The sequence below is a fragment of the Podarcis pityusensis genome (assembly GCF_964106645.2).
Source record: "Podarcis pityusensis genome assembly, chromosome: 7".
Classification (NCBI taxonomy): Eukaryota; Metazoa; Chordata; class Lepidosauria; order Squamata; family Lacertidae; genus Podarcis; species Podarcis pityusensis.
Genome location: NC_138031.1, coordinates 80,184,864 through 80,204,064, shown reverse-complemented (window position 1 = coordinate 80,204,064; position 19,201 = coordinate 80,184,864). Strand labels below are relative to the sequence as shown.

Here is a 19,201-nt window from a genome sequence, read left to right as displayed (position 1 = left end):
ATTGAGATTGAATTGCCTGGGCTACACCATCAAGGTTATCTGGGCACACAAAAGAAACACTACAACCTGCAAGGGGTCTCTGCAGGTTGCAAGCATTCCCCCATATGTATCTGACCTACCATCATAGCAGGTGTTTTTATAATGTATTTTGTAAAAAATGCCTTTATGAGATTACTGGGTTCCAGGGGAGTGAGCAAATTATCAAAATAATAAAAATAGCAGAAAGTCAAAAGCATAAAGAATGCACACAAACATGCAAGAGCATCATTTTTTAAAAAGGTCCAAAATAATAAAAAAAATAGGACAGACTTTGCTGGGCAAAGCAATGACAGCAATGAAGTTCCGCAATTAAGGTGCAACTACAGAAAAGGCTCTGTTTCTAGTAGCTACCTGTCTAATCTCTGCTTTAAGTAGCTAAGTGGAAAATATACAATCAGGAAATAATGTTCAGTTGTTTCTATTCCTGTATTACCAATACTGACATTCCAGGGTTTTTTTAGTGTGTGTATATTCGTAACAAAACTCTTACCCTATGACTAAAACATTTTAAATGGCATCAGAAGTGCCTATTTACCCTTCGCACTGCAATGACCTCTCATGTCTGTCTTAAAGACTCCTTAGATTTCATGGGTCAAAATCCAGCAGTTATCTAAATGCAAATGTTGTAGAATTAAAAAAAAAACAGGTATTCTGCGAGGTAGTGCAATTAATGTCAGTATTAGATTCAAAAGAATCTTCAAAGTATAGTCTTTTAGAAAAGACTATACTTTCAGAAAAAGGAAACTGGCAGTCAACGTATTTCTTGTTTTACTCGCCTGCTTCTGGCAGATAAGGCCTTTAGGAGATTAAAAAAAAAGGTTAAAAGGAAGAGTTGAAGGACAAATCAACAAATAGTTTATTGGCTTTTGTACTCGCTACATTAATTGAACACAGAACTTTATACAGTCTTAGACAAACCTCCCACCTATGCTCACATTCCTAGAAAAAGTTGGATATCTAACCATTATAAAACAGTCTCACTATCATTATAAAGTTACTAAACAACATTTATCATACTTTTAAACAGTTTCAACAGCCATGTGATAACACGAATCAAAGTATAAGGTGAAGAAACCTCCCAATATATGCAACAGAATAAGACTGCTTAATTTTTAAGGCACTTAGGAAGAAGCAGCCTCCAAGAACTATGTAATTTCATAGCACATGATGCATGTCAACAGTGTCTGATATGGATCAGAATTATAGACCACTTTGAAAAGTGACAAAAATCATGCAATTTTGACGCTGCAAGAAAAATACCATCAGTGAATCTGGATGCTACTGCTTCACCCCAAGTTTGCAGCATTGCTTCAGATGCCAACTTCCCTATGCTTTCATTTTATCCTGCTTCCCATATATTTGTCGTCTTCTTCTCTGATATACCCAGCAAACACCAGGGGTGGTGTTAATGGTGGAAAATGGTACTCCTGAAGCATATTTCCCAGGAAGCATAGTGTATACCCGGTGAAATAACAGACAATCCAGGCAGGTGTTGCTTTGGGCTATCCTTCATGAGACACTGAAGAAGTTGATGAACCTCAACTGAAGTCCAAAGAGGTATGAGATGATGAAGCTTGATCTGTGAAAACTGGCAATGTATCAATTGTTGTTGCCTGAAAAATTCCAAGACTGGTGATTCAACACTGACTAAGAATTGTTTCTGATTAAGCTACAATCCTCCACACTCACACTCTCTCAAAGTAAGTTTCATTTACTCTGTTGAGAAATATTTCAAGTGAGGAAGCGGCAAGAAAAGTATCCCCATCTTCTGTTTAAGCACACAAACAGAAGTGTAGGAACTATCTAGGGGGGGAAAGAAAGTATAGAAGCTGTGCAGGATTCCTCACACCGATATCACACCTCATCTTTTCTGTCACACAGATAAGTGGAGTTATCAGGTCAAGTGGGACTTTGGCACTGTATGGCTTGAAGATTGGTTATGCCCTAAGTAGAGCAGCCAAAAATTTGGTACATGAATGGCTCAAGGCAGAAAAATCCCTTTGTGTTGAAGTGCCAACCACTACAGTTAGTTTTGCCTCTCCATAGTGGAGAACCAGTGATGAAAGCTGGCTACTGAAATTTAGTGTTAACATAGTATCAATTGCCTAATCTGGTACTTAACTTTATGTTAGTAAACTGGTACCCTCTGGTATAATGCAATATATGCTTTATTGAAGTTGGCTGCTATGTGCTAGCAGAGCATGGGGACATTTCCTATCATGTTTTTCAAAAGGAAAATCCTCACATTTAAAAGTACCATAAGATTAAATCCCAGTTCAAAATTTGTGGTCTGAGGTAGTTTTGTTGGTTCTTTAAAACCCAAGACTCTGGGTGATATTCAACTAAATCATACTCAAAGCAAACCCATTAATAGCAATATTTCACTTACTTAGGTTCACTGATTTGCATGGGACTATTCTGAGTATAACTTGAACGTACGAAGTATAGAAAAAGTTTCAAGTTATTTTAAAAGCTTTAAAACTGAATGCTATCCTTGGTTGCCTTAATTAGCAGGGGCAAACTACCCATTACGTCACAAACATATGAAACAAACCCAACGTCTCCTTCTCCATTGCAAAGCACCTTCCAGAGGTGGAGATCTGCATTAGAAAAAGGCCAGGAGGAAATGAGAGGCTTAACCCTTCCCTTTGCAGCAACTCTCCTCCTGGAACATCCCACCCCTGCAGCTGCCTTTGTACCTAGAGGGCTCCAGACCTATTTGTGAGATAAATGCAGGTTCTGAATACTAAAAGCACATTGGAAGGGGAAGCTTCAGAGGAACAGCGCCCGGCAAGAAAAGGGTTAACTGCTCACCTCTCCTCAACTGATGCAAACTGCCCCCACCTGAATGTGCTTTGCCACATAGATGGGGCTGTCAGCGCTTTGTGACACATGGCTGCAGTGCAACACATAGTTTCCCCCTTAGTAAATCTGCTCCTGCAAATTCTTTTCCCCTTCACTAATTTTTCTGTATGCCAGAAATAGGCCCCCAGTACATCTACTTCACCATTTTTTGCCGAAATAAAGCTTACGATGGGTGCTTTAAAAGGTTAATTTCAATCACTAAATGATTAGTAATTTTAACCTAGTATGCCATGACACAGCATGATTGTTTGATATTTTATATTATGATTGCCTATGGTTGAATTTCCAGTATGTACTATCTGTATGGTTCTCCAGTATCTGAGCAAATGTACTAGCCCTAAAGCAGGGATAGCCAACAGAGTAGCCTCCAGATACTGTTGGACTACAACACCCATCATCCATGACTATTGGCCATTCAGGCTGACGCTGATGGGAGCTAGATCCAACATCAACTGAAGGCCACCATGTTTGCTACTCAGTCCTAAGATGTCAGGTGTACACAGAAAATAAATCTACTTGAAATCTCCTGTAATCACACATTTCACAGCAAAATTTGGCCCATTTTAATATCTCTTAGAGAGGCACAACTGCAGAAACTCTTGCTAAAAAAATAAATATTTACGTTGTCAAATGTTAGTGCAATCGTTTGCATTTCATTACCATACCTAACAGGTTTATATAAATACATGGCCTTTTGGCAGGGGCAGGGGTGGGATTAGGACACTTTTGGAGAAGTCATATAGCTGCCAAGTAAGGTACGGATTTCTTTTGTAGGAAAATCTGTACCAATTTAATATATACATTACAATGCCTGCTAGTATTCCAGGAAAGTAGAAAAGGAAAAGTGCAGCCCTTCTGCATAAAAAAAATAAAGGTTTTCTTTCTTCCATTTCAATTATTTTCTTGCACAAAATAGTGGAGTCCCACATCAGCTCCTTTCTTCGAAAAACCACTTCTGGTATTCTGAATTGGAACACGGCCGTAATAAAGGTGCTGAATTGCCATCATAAGCATTAGATTCTGCTTGTAAGCACTTCTGGGTCTGCACATGGAGTAACGTTCCATCCTACAAAAGATGGTACAGAACACTTTATACTTTACAGTAAAGACAGTATAATAATATTTGAGAGTCCAGCTGATAATGCACTTATCAACATCGCTTTTTAGCTTTTTATTAGTCTAACTGAAAGAAGGAAGGCTAACAGAAAAGCAAAGAGGCGTGGGATTCTGTCAATATTTTTTGTGTGCAGATTCAGAATCTGAAGATTATTTAGAAACTTCAGTCACTCTTAGTAAGCAACTGACTCTCTGTCAAGACAATGGTAATTAAGGAGAACTCTTTTTCTTGAAACCCTCCGAAGGCAGCCTTTGCTGATCAGTGTAGAAATTAACTTTAACATGAGTTCTGGCAAAACTATTTCATACTTAAATGCTGTTTATAAACATTAGGAACAGACTCCCATGAGAGGTAGTGCACTCTCTTTCCTTGGAGGTTTTTAAGTAGAAGTTGGATGGTCATCTGTCATGGATGTTTTAGCTGAGATTCCTGCTTTGCAGGGGGTTGGACTAGATGACCCCTGGCTCCCTTCCAGCTCTAAGATTCTATGATCTAGTTGAGATTCTTGCATTGCAGGAAGTTGGACTAAATGACCCTCAGGGTCCCTTTCAACTCAACAATTCGCGGGAAGTTCTGACAAAGTTGTTGGTAGTAATTATCACAATGTAGCTGAAGCAGTCTATGTAGTAAGGGAGCAACAATTTAAACATATACCTGCTGAAGAAAGTGAAATCAAAAAAGGATTTTAATCTGATATGAAGTTTAAAATTTGAGGGTACGTCCTCCTTTTCCTTAGTCAATCAAAAATACTTTGGTGAAGGGCTGCAATGGCCTGGATCTGCAAATCACCAACCGTATACAGCGGTTTCAGATAGCATATCTGCCTTAAAAGAGGAAGGCATATTATCATTCTTTGCAGTCCAGTATCAACTGGGGTTAAGGGACGCGGGTAGTGCTGTGGGTTAAACCACAGAGCCTAGGACTTGCCAATCAGAAGGTCAGCGGTTCAAAACTCTGTGACGGGGCGAGCTCCTGTTGCTCGGTCCCTGCTCCTGCCAACCTAGCAGTTCGAAAGCACGTCAAAGTGCAAGTAGATAAATAGGTACTGCTCCGGCGGGAAGGTAAACGGCATTTCCGTGTGCTGCTCTGGTTTGCCAGAAGCGGCTTAGTCATGCTGGCCACATGACCCAGAAGCTGTACGCTGGCTCCCTCGGCCAATAAAGCGAGATGAGCACCGCAACCCCAGTGTCAGCCACGACTGGACCTAATGGTCAGGGGTCCCTTTACCTTTACCTATCAACTGGGGTTGCGCCTATCAAGTGGTGCTGCAATCTACAGTGGAAGCTTATCCAGGAAATCCACTCAACGCTCTGTTGTAAATATATTTCCTGATCTTTCAGGTGCAGATGGGGGGGACGACACAGATGGGCAACAGCTTTCAGACCCCTGACCCTCACATTGTATTAAAACCAACCTTCTTCTTAAGCATGAATACATTTGAAGTAGTTTCAGTGAGTGAAGGGAAGCAAGCAATGAACTGCCACCCCACTATTCTAGAGAGCAATTCTGTTTGAAGCTTCTTTCGGGGACTGAGCCCTAACCCATTAACTCATTGCTAATGGCTGCTGGCTGTACAATGCAAGCAAAAAGACTGTGCTGTATCCTTACCTCTCTAAAGAAAATTTTCTGATTTTCAGGAATGTTCTGGATACCTTCTTGGCACAAATACATTTTCAAATAATCAGATCCCGGATCAACCGCTGCGCAGACTTCAGGTTGCCGTGTGTTGTAACGTATTTCATTGTGGGAGGTGTATTCAAAAAACTGTAAACCCCAAACAGAAATAAAATCTCGACTAAAACTTTAGGTATGTATGTGTGACATTCAGACAGACAGCCTTCTAGAGCTTAAATGCAAAAAAGTCGTATCTTTTGGGTGGGTCCTCCAGACCAGGAACTAAATTAACATATCCAGTAGTGACAACTGTAACCTTTCCGAATTGCAGCCCCGACATAGATTGTTTTTGGTAATTCGTTCATCAGGCACTAACTACTGCCAATACGTCAAAGAGAACAACAACTACCAGACTTTTAGAAGACATCTGAAGGCAGCCCTGTTTAGGGAAGCTTTTAATGTTTGATGTATTAGAGTATTTTAATATTTTTTTTGGAAGCCGCCCAGAGTGGCTGGGGAAGCCCAGCCAGATGGGCGGGGTATAAATAATAAATTTATTATTATTATTATTATTATTATTATTATTATTATTATTATTTAGTAACAGTAGTTAGTGGTAATGAATATAAAGGAACACATATAAAACTATCCAAGAAAATGACAGGGAAATGGGTAGAAAGAGGATTAATGAAGGACTAGTCAGGGGCAAGTGGTTAGTGGTATTTTGGCAGCTTACAGAGGAAACCTATGCATGTTTGCTAAGAAGTCCCACTGTGTTCAATACAGCTTCATCCCTGGCAGTAGGGTATATAGGGATGCAGCATTTTATATTTTTAAAAAATACTATACCCTGCTTTTCTACCAGGTCTTCAAGGTGGCTTACAATCCAAGACAAAATATAAAATTCACACAAGTTTAAAACACAAACAAATCAGTAACAGAAACTAGCAGCAGGAAAATTGGCACACAACAAACGACAAAAGGATTGTGCTTTTACTTACCAAAAGCCCAGGGGAATAGAATAATTTTAATTCTGCACCTAAAAGATAGGATGGTAGGTGCCAAACAAGAATCTCTGGGGAGGGTATTTCATAATCAGCTAGGACCATGAGAAGAAAGAGGAGGGAAAGAAGGGGTTGTGGGAATTGGGGGCAGGACAGGAGGTTTACAGCGTTAATAAAGGTTTGTTCGTTTGATCCACAGAGTACTGAGCAGAGAGAAAGCAGCTGAAAAGGCAAAAACCTTCCTCCTCCATTTAGCCCTGAGTGAGTTGGAGGACCTCAAATGTGAGAGCAGCTGTTACAGCAGAAGAAGCTGTGGGGCTAAGAGCTTCAAACAAAGCCTGCTGCAGGCTCTGCAACAGCAGTGAAGAGACATGCAGCCAGCTGGGAAAGGCGAAGTGCACACCAATACTCACTCTGGCTATGTCAGGATCCAGCCCAGGAGATGAATGCCACCAGAATTTAGATCTTAGACCATAAAAACAAAGCCTCCCGCGGTTGCAATCAGTGAAGTGGGTTTTGCAGAGGGAAAAATTGTAGTGGAAAAAGTTGTATGCAAATTTGAGTAATCTGCATCACCCTAGAGAATGATCCAATTTAGCACTTCGAAACAACTTTAGACTTTGAAAGAACTTATTTTACCAATTTGCATGTCACTTTAAACCCACAGTCAGGCTTAACCATGGTTTAAAGGTGTACACCAGGCACAGGCAAACTCAGCCCTCCAGATGTTTTGGGACTACTATTCCCATCATCCCTGACCACTGGTCCTGTTAGCTAGGGATCATGGGAGTTGAAGTCCCAAAAAATCTGGCGGGCCGAGTTTGCCTATGCCTGGTGTACACAGCTTTCTGGTGCATAGTGCTAAAACTACAGCTGCTTTGCCCCCCCACACCCCTTGCTGCTGGGAACATGCTTCATATAATATCTGTATGAAGCCGCTGGGTGAAGTTTGGAGTTGGGTGCCATTAGCACCCAATCCATATCTACCAAGTTAGGGGAAGTTGTGGAGTGCTGGATGGGTGTCTGCATATGAACTAATAAACAGACTGAATCCCAACAAGACAGAGGCCTTGTGGGTTGATGGTTTTTGTGTATGGGAATTAGGCAAACAACATGGAAGCGTTTTGACACACAAGACACCCTGCCCCAAAGGAGCAGGTGTATGGCTTGGAGTCTGTTTGGCCAACTTCAGTTTGATCTACCAGCTACAGTCGTCCTTGATCAGGGATAGCATCTCCACAGTAATTCATGCTCTAGTAGTCCCCAGTTCAGTGACTGTAATGCACTCTATATGGGGCTGTTTCTGATGAAGACGTTGAAGTTTCAGTTAGTGTAAAATGTGGCAGCTAGGCTGCTAAGTGGAACTACATATTGAAGCCAGAGTTAAGATGCATAGCACTGATTCCAAATACACTTCTGGGCCTATTTCATAAATTTAGAGTCAATAAAACCCTAAAGAAGAAGAAGAAGAGAAGAGTTTGGATTTGATATCCCGCCTTTCACTCCCTTTAGGGAGTCTCAAAGCGGCTAACATTCTCCTTTCCCTTCCTCCCCCACAACAAACACTCTGTGAGGTGAGTGAGGCTGAGAGACTTCAAAGAAGTGTGACTAGCCCAAGGTCACCCAGCAGCTGCATGTGGAGGAGCGGAGACGCGAACCCAGTTCCCCAGATTACGAGACTACCGCTCTTAACCACTACACCACACTGGCTCTCTAAAGAAATGGGAACTTAGGGTATTTGAAGCAGCATCTCTCTCCACTATGGTGTTATATGGTTGAATTTATAAACAAACAAGCAAACTGCCTGAACACTGAGATTGGCTCATTAAGATACCATTTTTAGGAGATGCCCATTATGTTGAGATGTAGAAAAGAGGCCTGATGCCCTGGTTATGGAATGGCCTCCTTTCTGAGGTCTACCTGGAACAACTTTGGCTTTGTTTTGGTGCCAGGTTAAAAACTGATTATTTACTCAGGTATTTGTGCACTGTCAAAATTTGCTGCCTGGTACTACAATTTGCCGATCAGAAGGTCGGCGGTTCAAATCCCCACGATGGGGTGAGCTCCCGTTGCTCAGTCCCTGCTCCTGCCAACCTAGCAGTTCGAAAGCACGTCAAAGTTCAAGTAGATAAATAGGTTCCGCTCCAGCGGGAAGGTAAACGGCGTTTCCGTGCTCTGCTCTGGTTCGCCGGAAGCGGCTTAGTCATGCTGGCCACATGACCCGGAAGCTGTACGCCGGCTCCCTTGGCCAATAAAGCGAGATGAGTGCCGCAACCCCAGAGTTGGCCACGACTGGACCTAATGGTCAGGGGTCCCTTTACCTTTACTACAATTTGCTTTGTGCTTTAAGATTAGTGTTCATTGTTTATTGTTTTGTGTGCGTTAATTCATTAATACAACACTTCAATATACAAAGTAGATGTCCTGCCTGAGATCAAGCAGGATAGAGTGGGTTGTAAATATTTTAATATAAAAAAAACGCACAAAGAAAGGGCAACTACATTTCGACCCTCTAATGGAAGTAAAGGGAAAATCTTACCTGATTTTGTCCCATGCCATGACAAGGATATAATATGACTACACGTCCTGTTATATCATGGTCATCAAGAGGATTATAATCAAAACAATAATTTGCCATCCCTCTGTTCTTCAGCTGAAAGGCAGCAAAAGGCAGTTAAGAGATACCAGCCCACAATCCAAACATCCCATCAGTCATTGCACTTTAAAAATTATTAATTTAGCAGCTTATAATTCAGTATCACTTCAGATGCAGCAATAAGATTTTAATTTTTTTTATGAGAAACCATAACAATTAAATAGTAGGAACCAATGATCTTAAGTTAGTCCTGACTAGTAACATAAACCTACTGATTTCAGGGGCTCTACTGTGAATATGACTTAGTCAGGTACCACACATAGAATACAATTATATTTTTGGGGGGGTTTCTTCTCCAGATTGTGTTGGTAACTGCCTGAAAATATATGCCCTGGAGCTTTTAAAAACATGCTGACTGTTCTTTGTGCCAGGGAGGACTCCCACATTCTATAATTGGTCTTGAAATGTCAAATACAAGCTGGTGATGAAGACCAATGGTCAAAATTCACTCAGTTGGTATATGGACTATTTTTATAATCTAACTTTATATTCACTTTTTTACGTAGAATGAGGTAGCAAATGAGAATTTACTGTTGAGAAGTGTCATGAATAATAATAATAAGAATTTCAATATGAATTACTATTGACCCTAGCTCCAAATTTCTTTAGGCCAGGTCGAATATAATGTGACTGAATCCTCATTGGAAGAACTTTCAGGTCTTCTGTGTACTAATTTGCTGGGAAGCTGTATGTGTCGTAAACATAGTTCTCCACAGTGAAAACAAGCATGGGATGAACTGATTCTTTCTTTATTTGCATTGAACTCAAAATGTCAGACCCAAGAGCTACATAAAAAGAAGAATAATTTTCCCTTCAAGGAAATTCACAGCAGTATCACAAAAAAAAGAAAAGGGATTTCATAAAGAAAGGATCTGCCAAGAACTAATAAAACCAGTAGAGGGGAGGAAATATAACATAAAGCAAGCATGACTGGGCAAGATGTTTTCAGCTACGGGGAAGACAGCCCAGACAATACTGGAGAGGTATCCTCTTGGTAGACAGCAGAAAGGAAGCCACTGGAGGAACGTTTGTTAGCCAGTTATCTGATATATTACATAATACACTTACACATGACATATGGTGAATGTTAACATATTGTGGTAGTGGCACACATGTGAAGGGGTATTCCCAGAAAAAAAGCATGGCTCCTTTATAGTGGCATTATACCATGGGTAGGCAAACTAAGGCCCGGGGGCCGGATGCGGCCCAATCGCCTTCTCAATCCAGCCCGTGGACAGTCTGGGAATCAGCATGTTTTTACATGAGTAGAATGTGTCGTTTTATTTAAAATGCATCTCTCGGTTATTTGTGGGGCATAGCAATTTGTTAATTCCCCCCCCCCCCAAAAAATATACTCTGGCCTCCCAACTGCTGAAAAAGTTTGCTGACCCCTGCATTATACCATCCTTATCATGGGATCTAATTAGTGGGAAGCATCTAGCTCGTTACTGCTGCAAATACGATTTTGGACCCTTGATGAGCTCCAGAAGAACCTAGTTATACAGTGGTACCTTGTTTCTCAAACACCTTGGTTCTTAAACGCCAAAACCCCAGAAGTAAGTGTTCCGGTTTTCAAACGTTTTTTGGAAGCCGATCATCCGATACGACTGTCGGCTATTGTTTCCGGGGCACCTGCACCAATCAGAAGCTGCACCTTGGTTTTCAAACATTTCAGAAGTCAAACAGACTTCTGGAACCAATTAAGTTTGGTGCTTTTGTTTTTGCTATTTATTTTGTGTTTTTGTTTTTGAGGCTTTTTCGGTTAATTTGTTTTTGTGACTGTGTGGAACCCAGTTCAGATACTGATTGACTGTGTGACTGCAGAAATGGATAAAAGCCGCCCCCCCATCCAAACAATGACTATCATCAGTGCAGGTAAGGAATTTTTTATTTATTTATCATCTACAATACTGTCTTATTTATTTTATAGTACAGTACATTGATTATTGCTTTCATTTTATGGATCAATGGTCTCAGATAGTAAAATTCATGTTAAACTGCTGTTTTAGGGGTTGTTTTTAAAAGTCTGGAACAGATTAATTCATTTTGCATTACTTTCTATGGGAAAGCATGCCTTGGTTTTGGAATGCTTTGGTTTTGGAACGAACTTCCGGAACTGATTAAGTTTGAGAACCAAAGTACCACTGTATATAAATTCAAGAATCATTCAATTTTAAAATAATAAGCACGTCTATAACGTTTCAAAGTTTTTCAAATTCTCAGTTGTTGTTGGCATCTGTCTGACTTGAGAGACAATGGAGTGCACCTCCGGGGGTGATGTCAAACTGCTGCATTAGCAGCACCAAAATGACCTTCCTGGGGCGAAAGACTGGGCAGTGGGCAGTGTGTATGGAGGTCCTGGGCTGCCCAGATGACAAGACCCCTCCTCTCAGCCTCACTGGTGCGGTGCAAAGGAAAGCAGAGCAACATGTTTGGCACCAGCTTGGCTGCAGGAGCTGCCAGGAGGAGGCATATAAGGTGCTCTCCAACCACCTTAGGGACTCCACTCCCAATTTGTGTAAGGTTTACTCCTTAGCCTTTTCTGCTCCTGAATATATCCTGCAAGGCAGCAGAGGTTTAGGATCAGAGTTACCTTCTCCTAGATGGGCTACCAGTGGCGTCTGACCAAGGTAGAACAGAGTGGTACTATGACCTTCCTTGATCTAGACACTCTACTTTTGTTGGTGCAGCCTAGAACTGCATTAGCTATTTTTGCTGCTATATCACACTGTTGACTCATGTTAAGTACGTGGTCTGCTAAGACACCTAGATCCTTTCCACATGTACTGCTGCCAAGCCAGGTGTCCCCCATCCTATATTTGTGCATCTGATTCTCCTGCCTACGTACAGAACCCTACATTTGTCCCTATTAACATTCATTTTGCTAAACCAGATGAGGGTAGCTGATGTGTTTCAAACCCTCGGGTCAGTTTGGGACTTTCCCAGCATGTGAATATAGATTCTGGCGGGCTGAGCAGACGAGACCAATAGTAGGTCCTTTAGTCAAGAAGGTGGTTTTTGCACATTCTCAATACTTCTTACAATAGCTCTGTACAAGGTACAAATTATTATCCCCACAGTGTCGAGTGCTGAGAGACAGTGGATTACCTAAAGCTACCTAGTGAATTCATGGCTAGGGTGAGATTTGAACTTATTACACTTTCTGCTGATTTCTGCCTTGCCAAACTATCCTGAAGGAGAGAAGTCAGTCTTACGAAAAACCCCTCTTAAAAAAACATTTTACTTACCATCCCAAAAAAGCCAGGCCTGTCCTCTGGCACATGGAGTTCTGGGTAAATATTATCCAGGTACCACTTGAAATCCTTGCATTTCAACTTCTCTCGAAGAAATCTTCTTTCTGTCACATCTCCATAAGGCTCCTAAAAAGAAAACCGAAAGTAAATTAAAATTTCAACATAAGGAAAGCTACAGCATAAACTTTGAAATGTCAGGAGGGAAATGGGAGTCCATTTGCATGGAATATTTGTCAGGTTTGTACAACCTGTGACCTACCAAGCTGAATTCAGCCCACCAGTCATATAGGCATAACATTCTGCTACTGGGTTGAAATGGCAAAAATGGGGTTGGGATAGGGGAAGGTATTAGATTCTGGCAGGCCACAAAACATGGCTGGTACACCATGGTTTTTTTCCTTGGCTAGTCACAATTTGTGCAGGCCTGAAAGTAGAAACAGATAAAATGTAATGCTAAGTATATAAATCTCCTCCTCCTCCAGCCTTTTAAAGTGTGGTCAAAATAGGACATCAACATACAAACATCATTAAGTTAATATTCTATATGCTTTTTCTACTTGGATGTTCTGATTTCACATCCAAACTTTAGTTTTGTTACTGCAATAAAACTGATGCACATGTTCACAGCAAGTCACTGACCTTCAAACACTATTTCCTAATACTATCCTGATAGAGCAAAGACCATATTTAGTATGACCCAGGGATACCAGCTTGAATTAAATATTGGGGGGAGGTAAGCCCTGCCTTACATAATCAATCACATGACATGGCCCCCACACACTATTTGAATGGCAATGCACCTCAACTTGGGGAGGGGCTGGTCCCCTCAAATATTTAGGGGGGGTGTCAAAGGGACCTCAGCCCCTAGGGGTTGGCTCCGATGGTATGACCACAATTGAAAGAGGGTTAGTTACCAGCAAAATTCCCTATAGTCAAGCATCATAGCTTATAGTGAAGGACCCAAACCCAGACAAAATCTGTGTGAAGTCTCACAAAGGTAACTCAGTACAAACACCATAATCCCCCTTTATCTGCAGTACCAGTACATATTACAGATTTCTAGATCAGGGAGTTTGTGTTCTTACCTTCATTAAAAATGTGTGGTATTTGACTGTATCCAGCCCATTAACTGAGCCAGACTGTTTGGTATCTATTTAATCATATCCCAACCTAACCTCAACATTTTTAGGACCAGCTGTAACCTTGATCATCTGCAATATTACTATTCAAAATCATTAATAAACCTACTGGACTAGATGCAGGTTTCCCCTTCCATTTGCAGAAGAGACAGAAGTCCAGTGGAGGCTCCTGATGCAGAAGGTGGGGACGGAAGGAAGCTATTTTTGCCAATTCCCCCTTCCTAGTGCTCCATGTATTACCTCCCACACTGTTTCAGAGGGTTCTCTAACCATATGGAACAGCTTTTTTGAGGATACTGGCGGCTTTGGCAGAATTGCCTCTCCCTTCTGTTAGGACCACCTGATGGTAGCAGAGGTCCAACCTATGGAGTTTTGAATTAGATACCCTCAAATGTCCCGGCAGAAGGACCCTCTTGATTTCATGTAATGCCACCAGGAGCTATTGGGTACCAGAGTAATCCTTTTTCCTGTGATCCTTCTTAAGTTTTACTCTTCTATATTAAAATCAGATTACTAGAACCAACTATTTATAGTTATCCAACTGATCACATTTTCTCAAGATTATAAATGTATTTGGTAATACTAATCCTGAAACTACATTGATTGGCAATAATTATAATTGTAATAATTATAATTCTACCATCAAAATCTTTCCTTTAATGTAGAGTTATGTATTTATCAACAGTTCAGTTATTCTAGTCAGGATAGCTAACCTATAATTATCAAGATTATGAAGCCTATTCTTTTTCAAACTGGCAAAACACTAAGGGGCAGTATCCAACAAAGTAGATCCACTACTGCACGGGTTTCCACTTGTGCAATGGAATTTTCCCTCTCTGTCCTCTCCCTCTGCACCTTCCCCAAATTTGCTCCAGGGGGGTTGGGGAAAACATCAGAAGAGATTTGGGGAGGCAGAGTGTGGGGAGGAAAGGAAAGTTCCCTTGCACAGCTGTAAGTCCTCGTGCTAGTAGATCTACTTCATTGGAGACCATTTCCATTCTTTAGGAATTTTGTCACTTTTGTGAGATGGATTAACAGCCCTGCAAAAAGTGCTCTCTGTTCTCAGTGCGTTACAAAAACAGACATGCACCAAGGCAATTCAAATTATGTGCCTGGCATAAATAATACCCTTTGCTGCCTTGCCTCTCCCCTTTTCCCTCTAGAGTCAAAATTTAGGTGACGGGCTCCTCAGAAAAGTGATCTGAACAGTAAGCTTACCTTGCGTGCATGTGGATTTCTGTGGTAATAAAGCTCTTTATATGCATCCATCCACACTTCTGCAGCACGGACAGAGTTAGCCAAAGCCTTTGCCCTTGAGTAGGGAGCTTGCTTTGGGAAAACATGTCCCACATGAGAACAAGGATGGATCTCAAGACTTCCTCCACACTGCCAGATCTAAATAAAATAAAGAAAAACAAACAAAACAGTCTGTATTATATGCATGCAACATTGCAGCCCTATCCTATGAACTGGCTTAAGCAGCAGCTGTTTAAGAAGCTATTTGTACCACAGCAGCTCAAGGTAATGCTTCAGAAGCTGAGCAAATACTCCTGCCACACTTCCTCCTGAATCCCTTTCCATTACCAGTTCTGGCTAGCTCTGTTTTGTGTCAGTCTCTGTAGCTTAGTTTAACTCCATGCATATTTCAAGATCTATTCTATGGGTGGTATTCAACTAAGCAGAACTATTGTAATTAATGGACCTAACTTAATTTCAGTGGGTCTACTCTGAGTAGAACTTCATAATAATATTTTTTTATTTTTTATTCAACTTAGTTGAATACCACCCAATATTTATGATTCCTCCCCTAAAAATCTGCCTAAAGTTTGATCTCTCATGCCATGTGAACACAATCAAATATTGCAAGTACCTTATGTCAACAGTCTAGCACAATTATTACTGGAAGCATACAACATTGATATTTCCTACATTTGGATTTCTTCCTTGTGAACTTTGAGCAGATATGCACTGGCCTTAACTTTTAAGGAACAGGACAAATGGGCAGAGTCACTGAGTATCTTTACACAGGATGTAATTAGTTGAAGAATGTATTTTATACACGGAGTCAGCGGGTGGCTACGGAGGACACTTCAGCTAAGAGGATAGAAGAGATGCCTGGGCATTTCACAGCATGAAATAATTATTGGCTCATTTGTGCATTAGATCCGTTCAATTAGATACTATATTAAGATCAAAGAGTATACAATTTAAGTAGCGGTATTAGACTGAAGCATTACAGTACGTACGTTTTCTTTATAGGTAGATGCAGTACAGAGTGTTTTGGGAAGTTTAATCTACAAGTTCCATACTTAGTATGACATCTAATATTCTCAGATGTTGCTCTATTCTCTAAACAGTGATGTGGAGGCAGGAACTGCCATGCAACCTACACTATTTACATATAACCAAGCTTGATAATAACATGTGGTGATACCAAGAAGAAATGAGTTTGCAGTTATGGATCATACACATATGATTAGACATTACAATCCATACAAAACCCAAACAACCCAGTCCAAAGAAAGCTTGTATGTTTATGTCCCATTAATTTTAAGTAGGGAATATGTTCATCTTTGGAGGAAAATATTTAGGGACGCGGGTGGAGCTGTGGGTTAAACCACAGAGCCTAGGACTTGCCGATCAGAAGGTTGGCAGTTCGAATCCCCGCGACAGGGTGAGCTCCCCTTGCTCGGTCCCTGCTCCTGCCCACTTAGCAGTTCGAAAGCATGTCAAAGTGCAGGTAGATAAATAGATATCACTCTGGCGGGAAGGTAAACGGCGTTTTCGTGCGCTGCTCTGGTTCGCCAGAAGCGGCTTAGTCATGCTGGCCACATGACCCGGAAGCTGTACGCTGGCTCCCTCGGCCAATAAAGCGAGATGAGCGCCGCAACCCCAGAGTCGGCCATGACTGGACCTAATGGTCAGGGGTCCCCTTTACCTTTATTTTCCTTAAATGGGGCATAGCAAGTACAATTTTACTTCCATTAACATTTGGTAGGACTTGCCTGAAACTACGGAATCACCAGCTAGTTATCCATCAGAGCACTAGACTACAAAATATGAATGTTATTACAACTACCTAGTTCTGGATAACAGAAGCAGCTCAGGAGAATGAACTAGACTTTGTATTCATAATAGCACTGGCAAGGACTGGTTTGATTAACAACTTACACTACACTACTTGCATATTTCCTTTAAAAGACAGTTATTCATGCAGGAGACATAAGGAGCTTAATGAGATTTGCGTGGAGGGGAATGTTTCAGGGCTACTTCCAATAACGTTACTTACCCGGAATGAAAATTCAAGGTTTTCTCCTCCCCAGACTTCCATTCCTGTGTCATAAGAGCCGAGGTAGCTAAAATAATGCTTACTGACTGCAAAGAGCCCACCAGCCATAGTAGGAGACCTATGAGAGGAAAGTAACTCTGACATTAGGGAACACATTGTTTTTCTGTAACAAGCATCATTAGGTGGCTCAACATATCAGTGCCATATTATTAATGGTACACCTTTTACAAGAAATGTCCATGGCCCAGAATGCAACTTATTCATACGTTACCAAGAAAACAAGGAGGGAGATATTAACATTTTACAAGACAAGTTTTGGTTTCAAGAAATGTTGATAAAATACATTCTGCTTTCACAGGCTGCTCGATTACAACTAGGCTAATAAATCCAAATTATTTAATACTTTAAAAGAATAAGGGTTCAAAGGCTGTGATAGATAGATAGATGATAGATAGATGATAGATAGATAATAGATAGATGATAGATAGATAGATAGATAGATAGATAGATAATAGATAATAGATAGATAGATAGATAGATAGATAGATGATAGATAGATAGATAGATAGATAGATAGATAGATAGATAGATAGATATAGATAGATAGATAATAGATAGATGATAGATGATAGATGATAGATAGATAATAGATAGATGATAGATAGGCAGGCAGACATCTTGAAATAAGGTACACACATATACTGTATCTACTCAAATCTAATGCTCAACTTTTTTGGCCAACTTACGTTGCAAAAATTAAGGTGCACATTAGATTCAATGGAACATTTACATTCTCCAGCAAATACTTTTTTTGGTTTCAAGGTTCTGAAAACTGAGCTGCACATTAGAGTTAATGGCACATTAGAATGTTATTACACTAACATACATTTACTGAATGGTATTACTTAAATTCTAACTGACCTCCAAGCAAACTAGAAAGATTAAGGCTGCAACCTTAACCCCATTTACCTGGGAGAAAGTCCTACTGCATTGAGTAGGACCTACTTTTCAGTAGACACTGTTAGGATTCCTCTGTAAATCAAGCACATTCACAGCTAATTTACAGGAGGGATGGGGGACCCTTGGATCCAGGGACCAAATGTGGTCCTTCATTCTCTCTATCCAGCCCTCAGGACTCTATGTAGGCCATGCCCCTCACAGGCCCTGCACCCTCCTCTGATGCTTTTTATTAGGATGGAATGTATCTTTGAACTGTGATTATACCTCTTGCTTGCCTGGATTGAGGATTGTATATTTCTGGCCACACATACTATTGAGGGAATGTGGACCTTGGAATGAAAGGGGTTTCCCAGCCACCCTCTGATTTATAGGTAGCACTGTGCCCAAAATGGCTAGCGGGCTTTTTTGTTTTTTGTTTAATGATCAAACTACAAATACAAGACACCAAAACTCATTTAGAGAGAAGGGTGAAGATACCAGAAAAACAATAATTTAAACTAATGTGACAGATCCAAGAGTGAAAAGGGCAGATTGTATTGATAAAGCATATCTAGTATGAATGCCCTCCATTTTATCCCCCATTGTTATTTATTGTTATCACAGTGTACTGTTTTATTTTGTTTTTAAGCTGCCTTTTATTATATAGAAAGGTGGGACATATATTTTGAAATTAACATTTAAGAAACGTTCAGAATGATCCTATGAATAAATTAGATATAGACAAAATTATTAGCCCATGGTGACCATCATGACTGGCTTTGGTCACAGTCCAGCCCTCTAACCACTACACCACATTAGCTTCTAGAAAAGGCTTTAAGTGCAATCCTAACCATGTCTATTCAGAAGTAAGTTCTGTTGAATTTAAAATGGTTTATTCCCAGGTAAGCGGAGTTAAGATTGCTGTACAGCCTAAACCCCAAAAAAGAAGGCACTACGATACGATATCTTTATTGTCATTGTCCCTTGCGGAACAATGAAATTGAAAACTACATAAAACTACATAAAAACTACATAAAACATTCAAAAACCCCTAAAAACTCTAAAACCCCATTTTAAAACACACTATAGTACAGAAACCCCTTATGCTGCATTTAGAACCAGAATTGCATTAGCGTAGAAACTGTTTTTCAGGCGGCTAGTCCTGGCCTTTATAACCCTATACCTTCTTCCAGAAAGCAGAAGCTGAAAGAGATCATTTCCGGGGTGCGTACTATCATGTGCTATCTCTGCCGCTTTCTTATGGCACCTGGCAGCATAGATTTGA

General features: G+C 40.6%; 1 protein-coding gene across 1 annotated transcript in view; it reads right to left on the bottom strand.

Moving 5' to 3' along the window:
- Positions 1–871: 871 nt before the first annotated feature.
- GALNT12 (polypeptide N-acetylgalactosaminyltransferase 12) overlaps positions 872–19,201 on the bottom strand; it is a 38,229-nt gene continuing 19,899 nt past the window's right edge. The window contains exons 5-10 of the mRNA XM_081014849.1: positions 16,978–17,095; positions 14,907–15,083; positions 12,544–12,675; positions 9,179–9,292; positions 5,630–5,785; positions 872–3,970 (exon numbers count right to left, since the gene is read on the bottom strand). Coding sequence (XP_080870975.1) covers positions 3,833–3,970; positions 5,630–5,785; positions 9,179–9,292; positions 12,544–12,675; positions 14,907–15,083; positions 16,978–17,095 — 835 coding nt within the window. The 3' untranslated portion in view covers positions 872–3,832. The remainder of the gene's footprint in view (positions 3,971–5,629; positions 5,786–9,178; positions 9,293–12,543; positions 12,676–14,906; positions 15,084–16,977; positions 17,096–19,201) is intronic.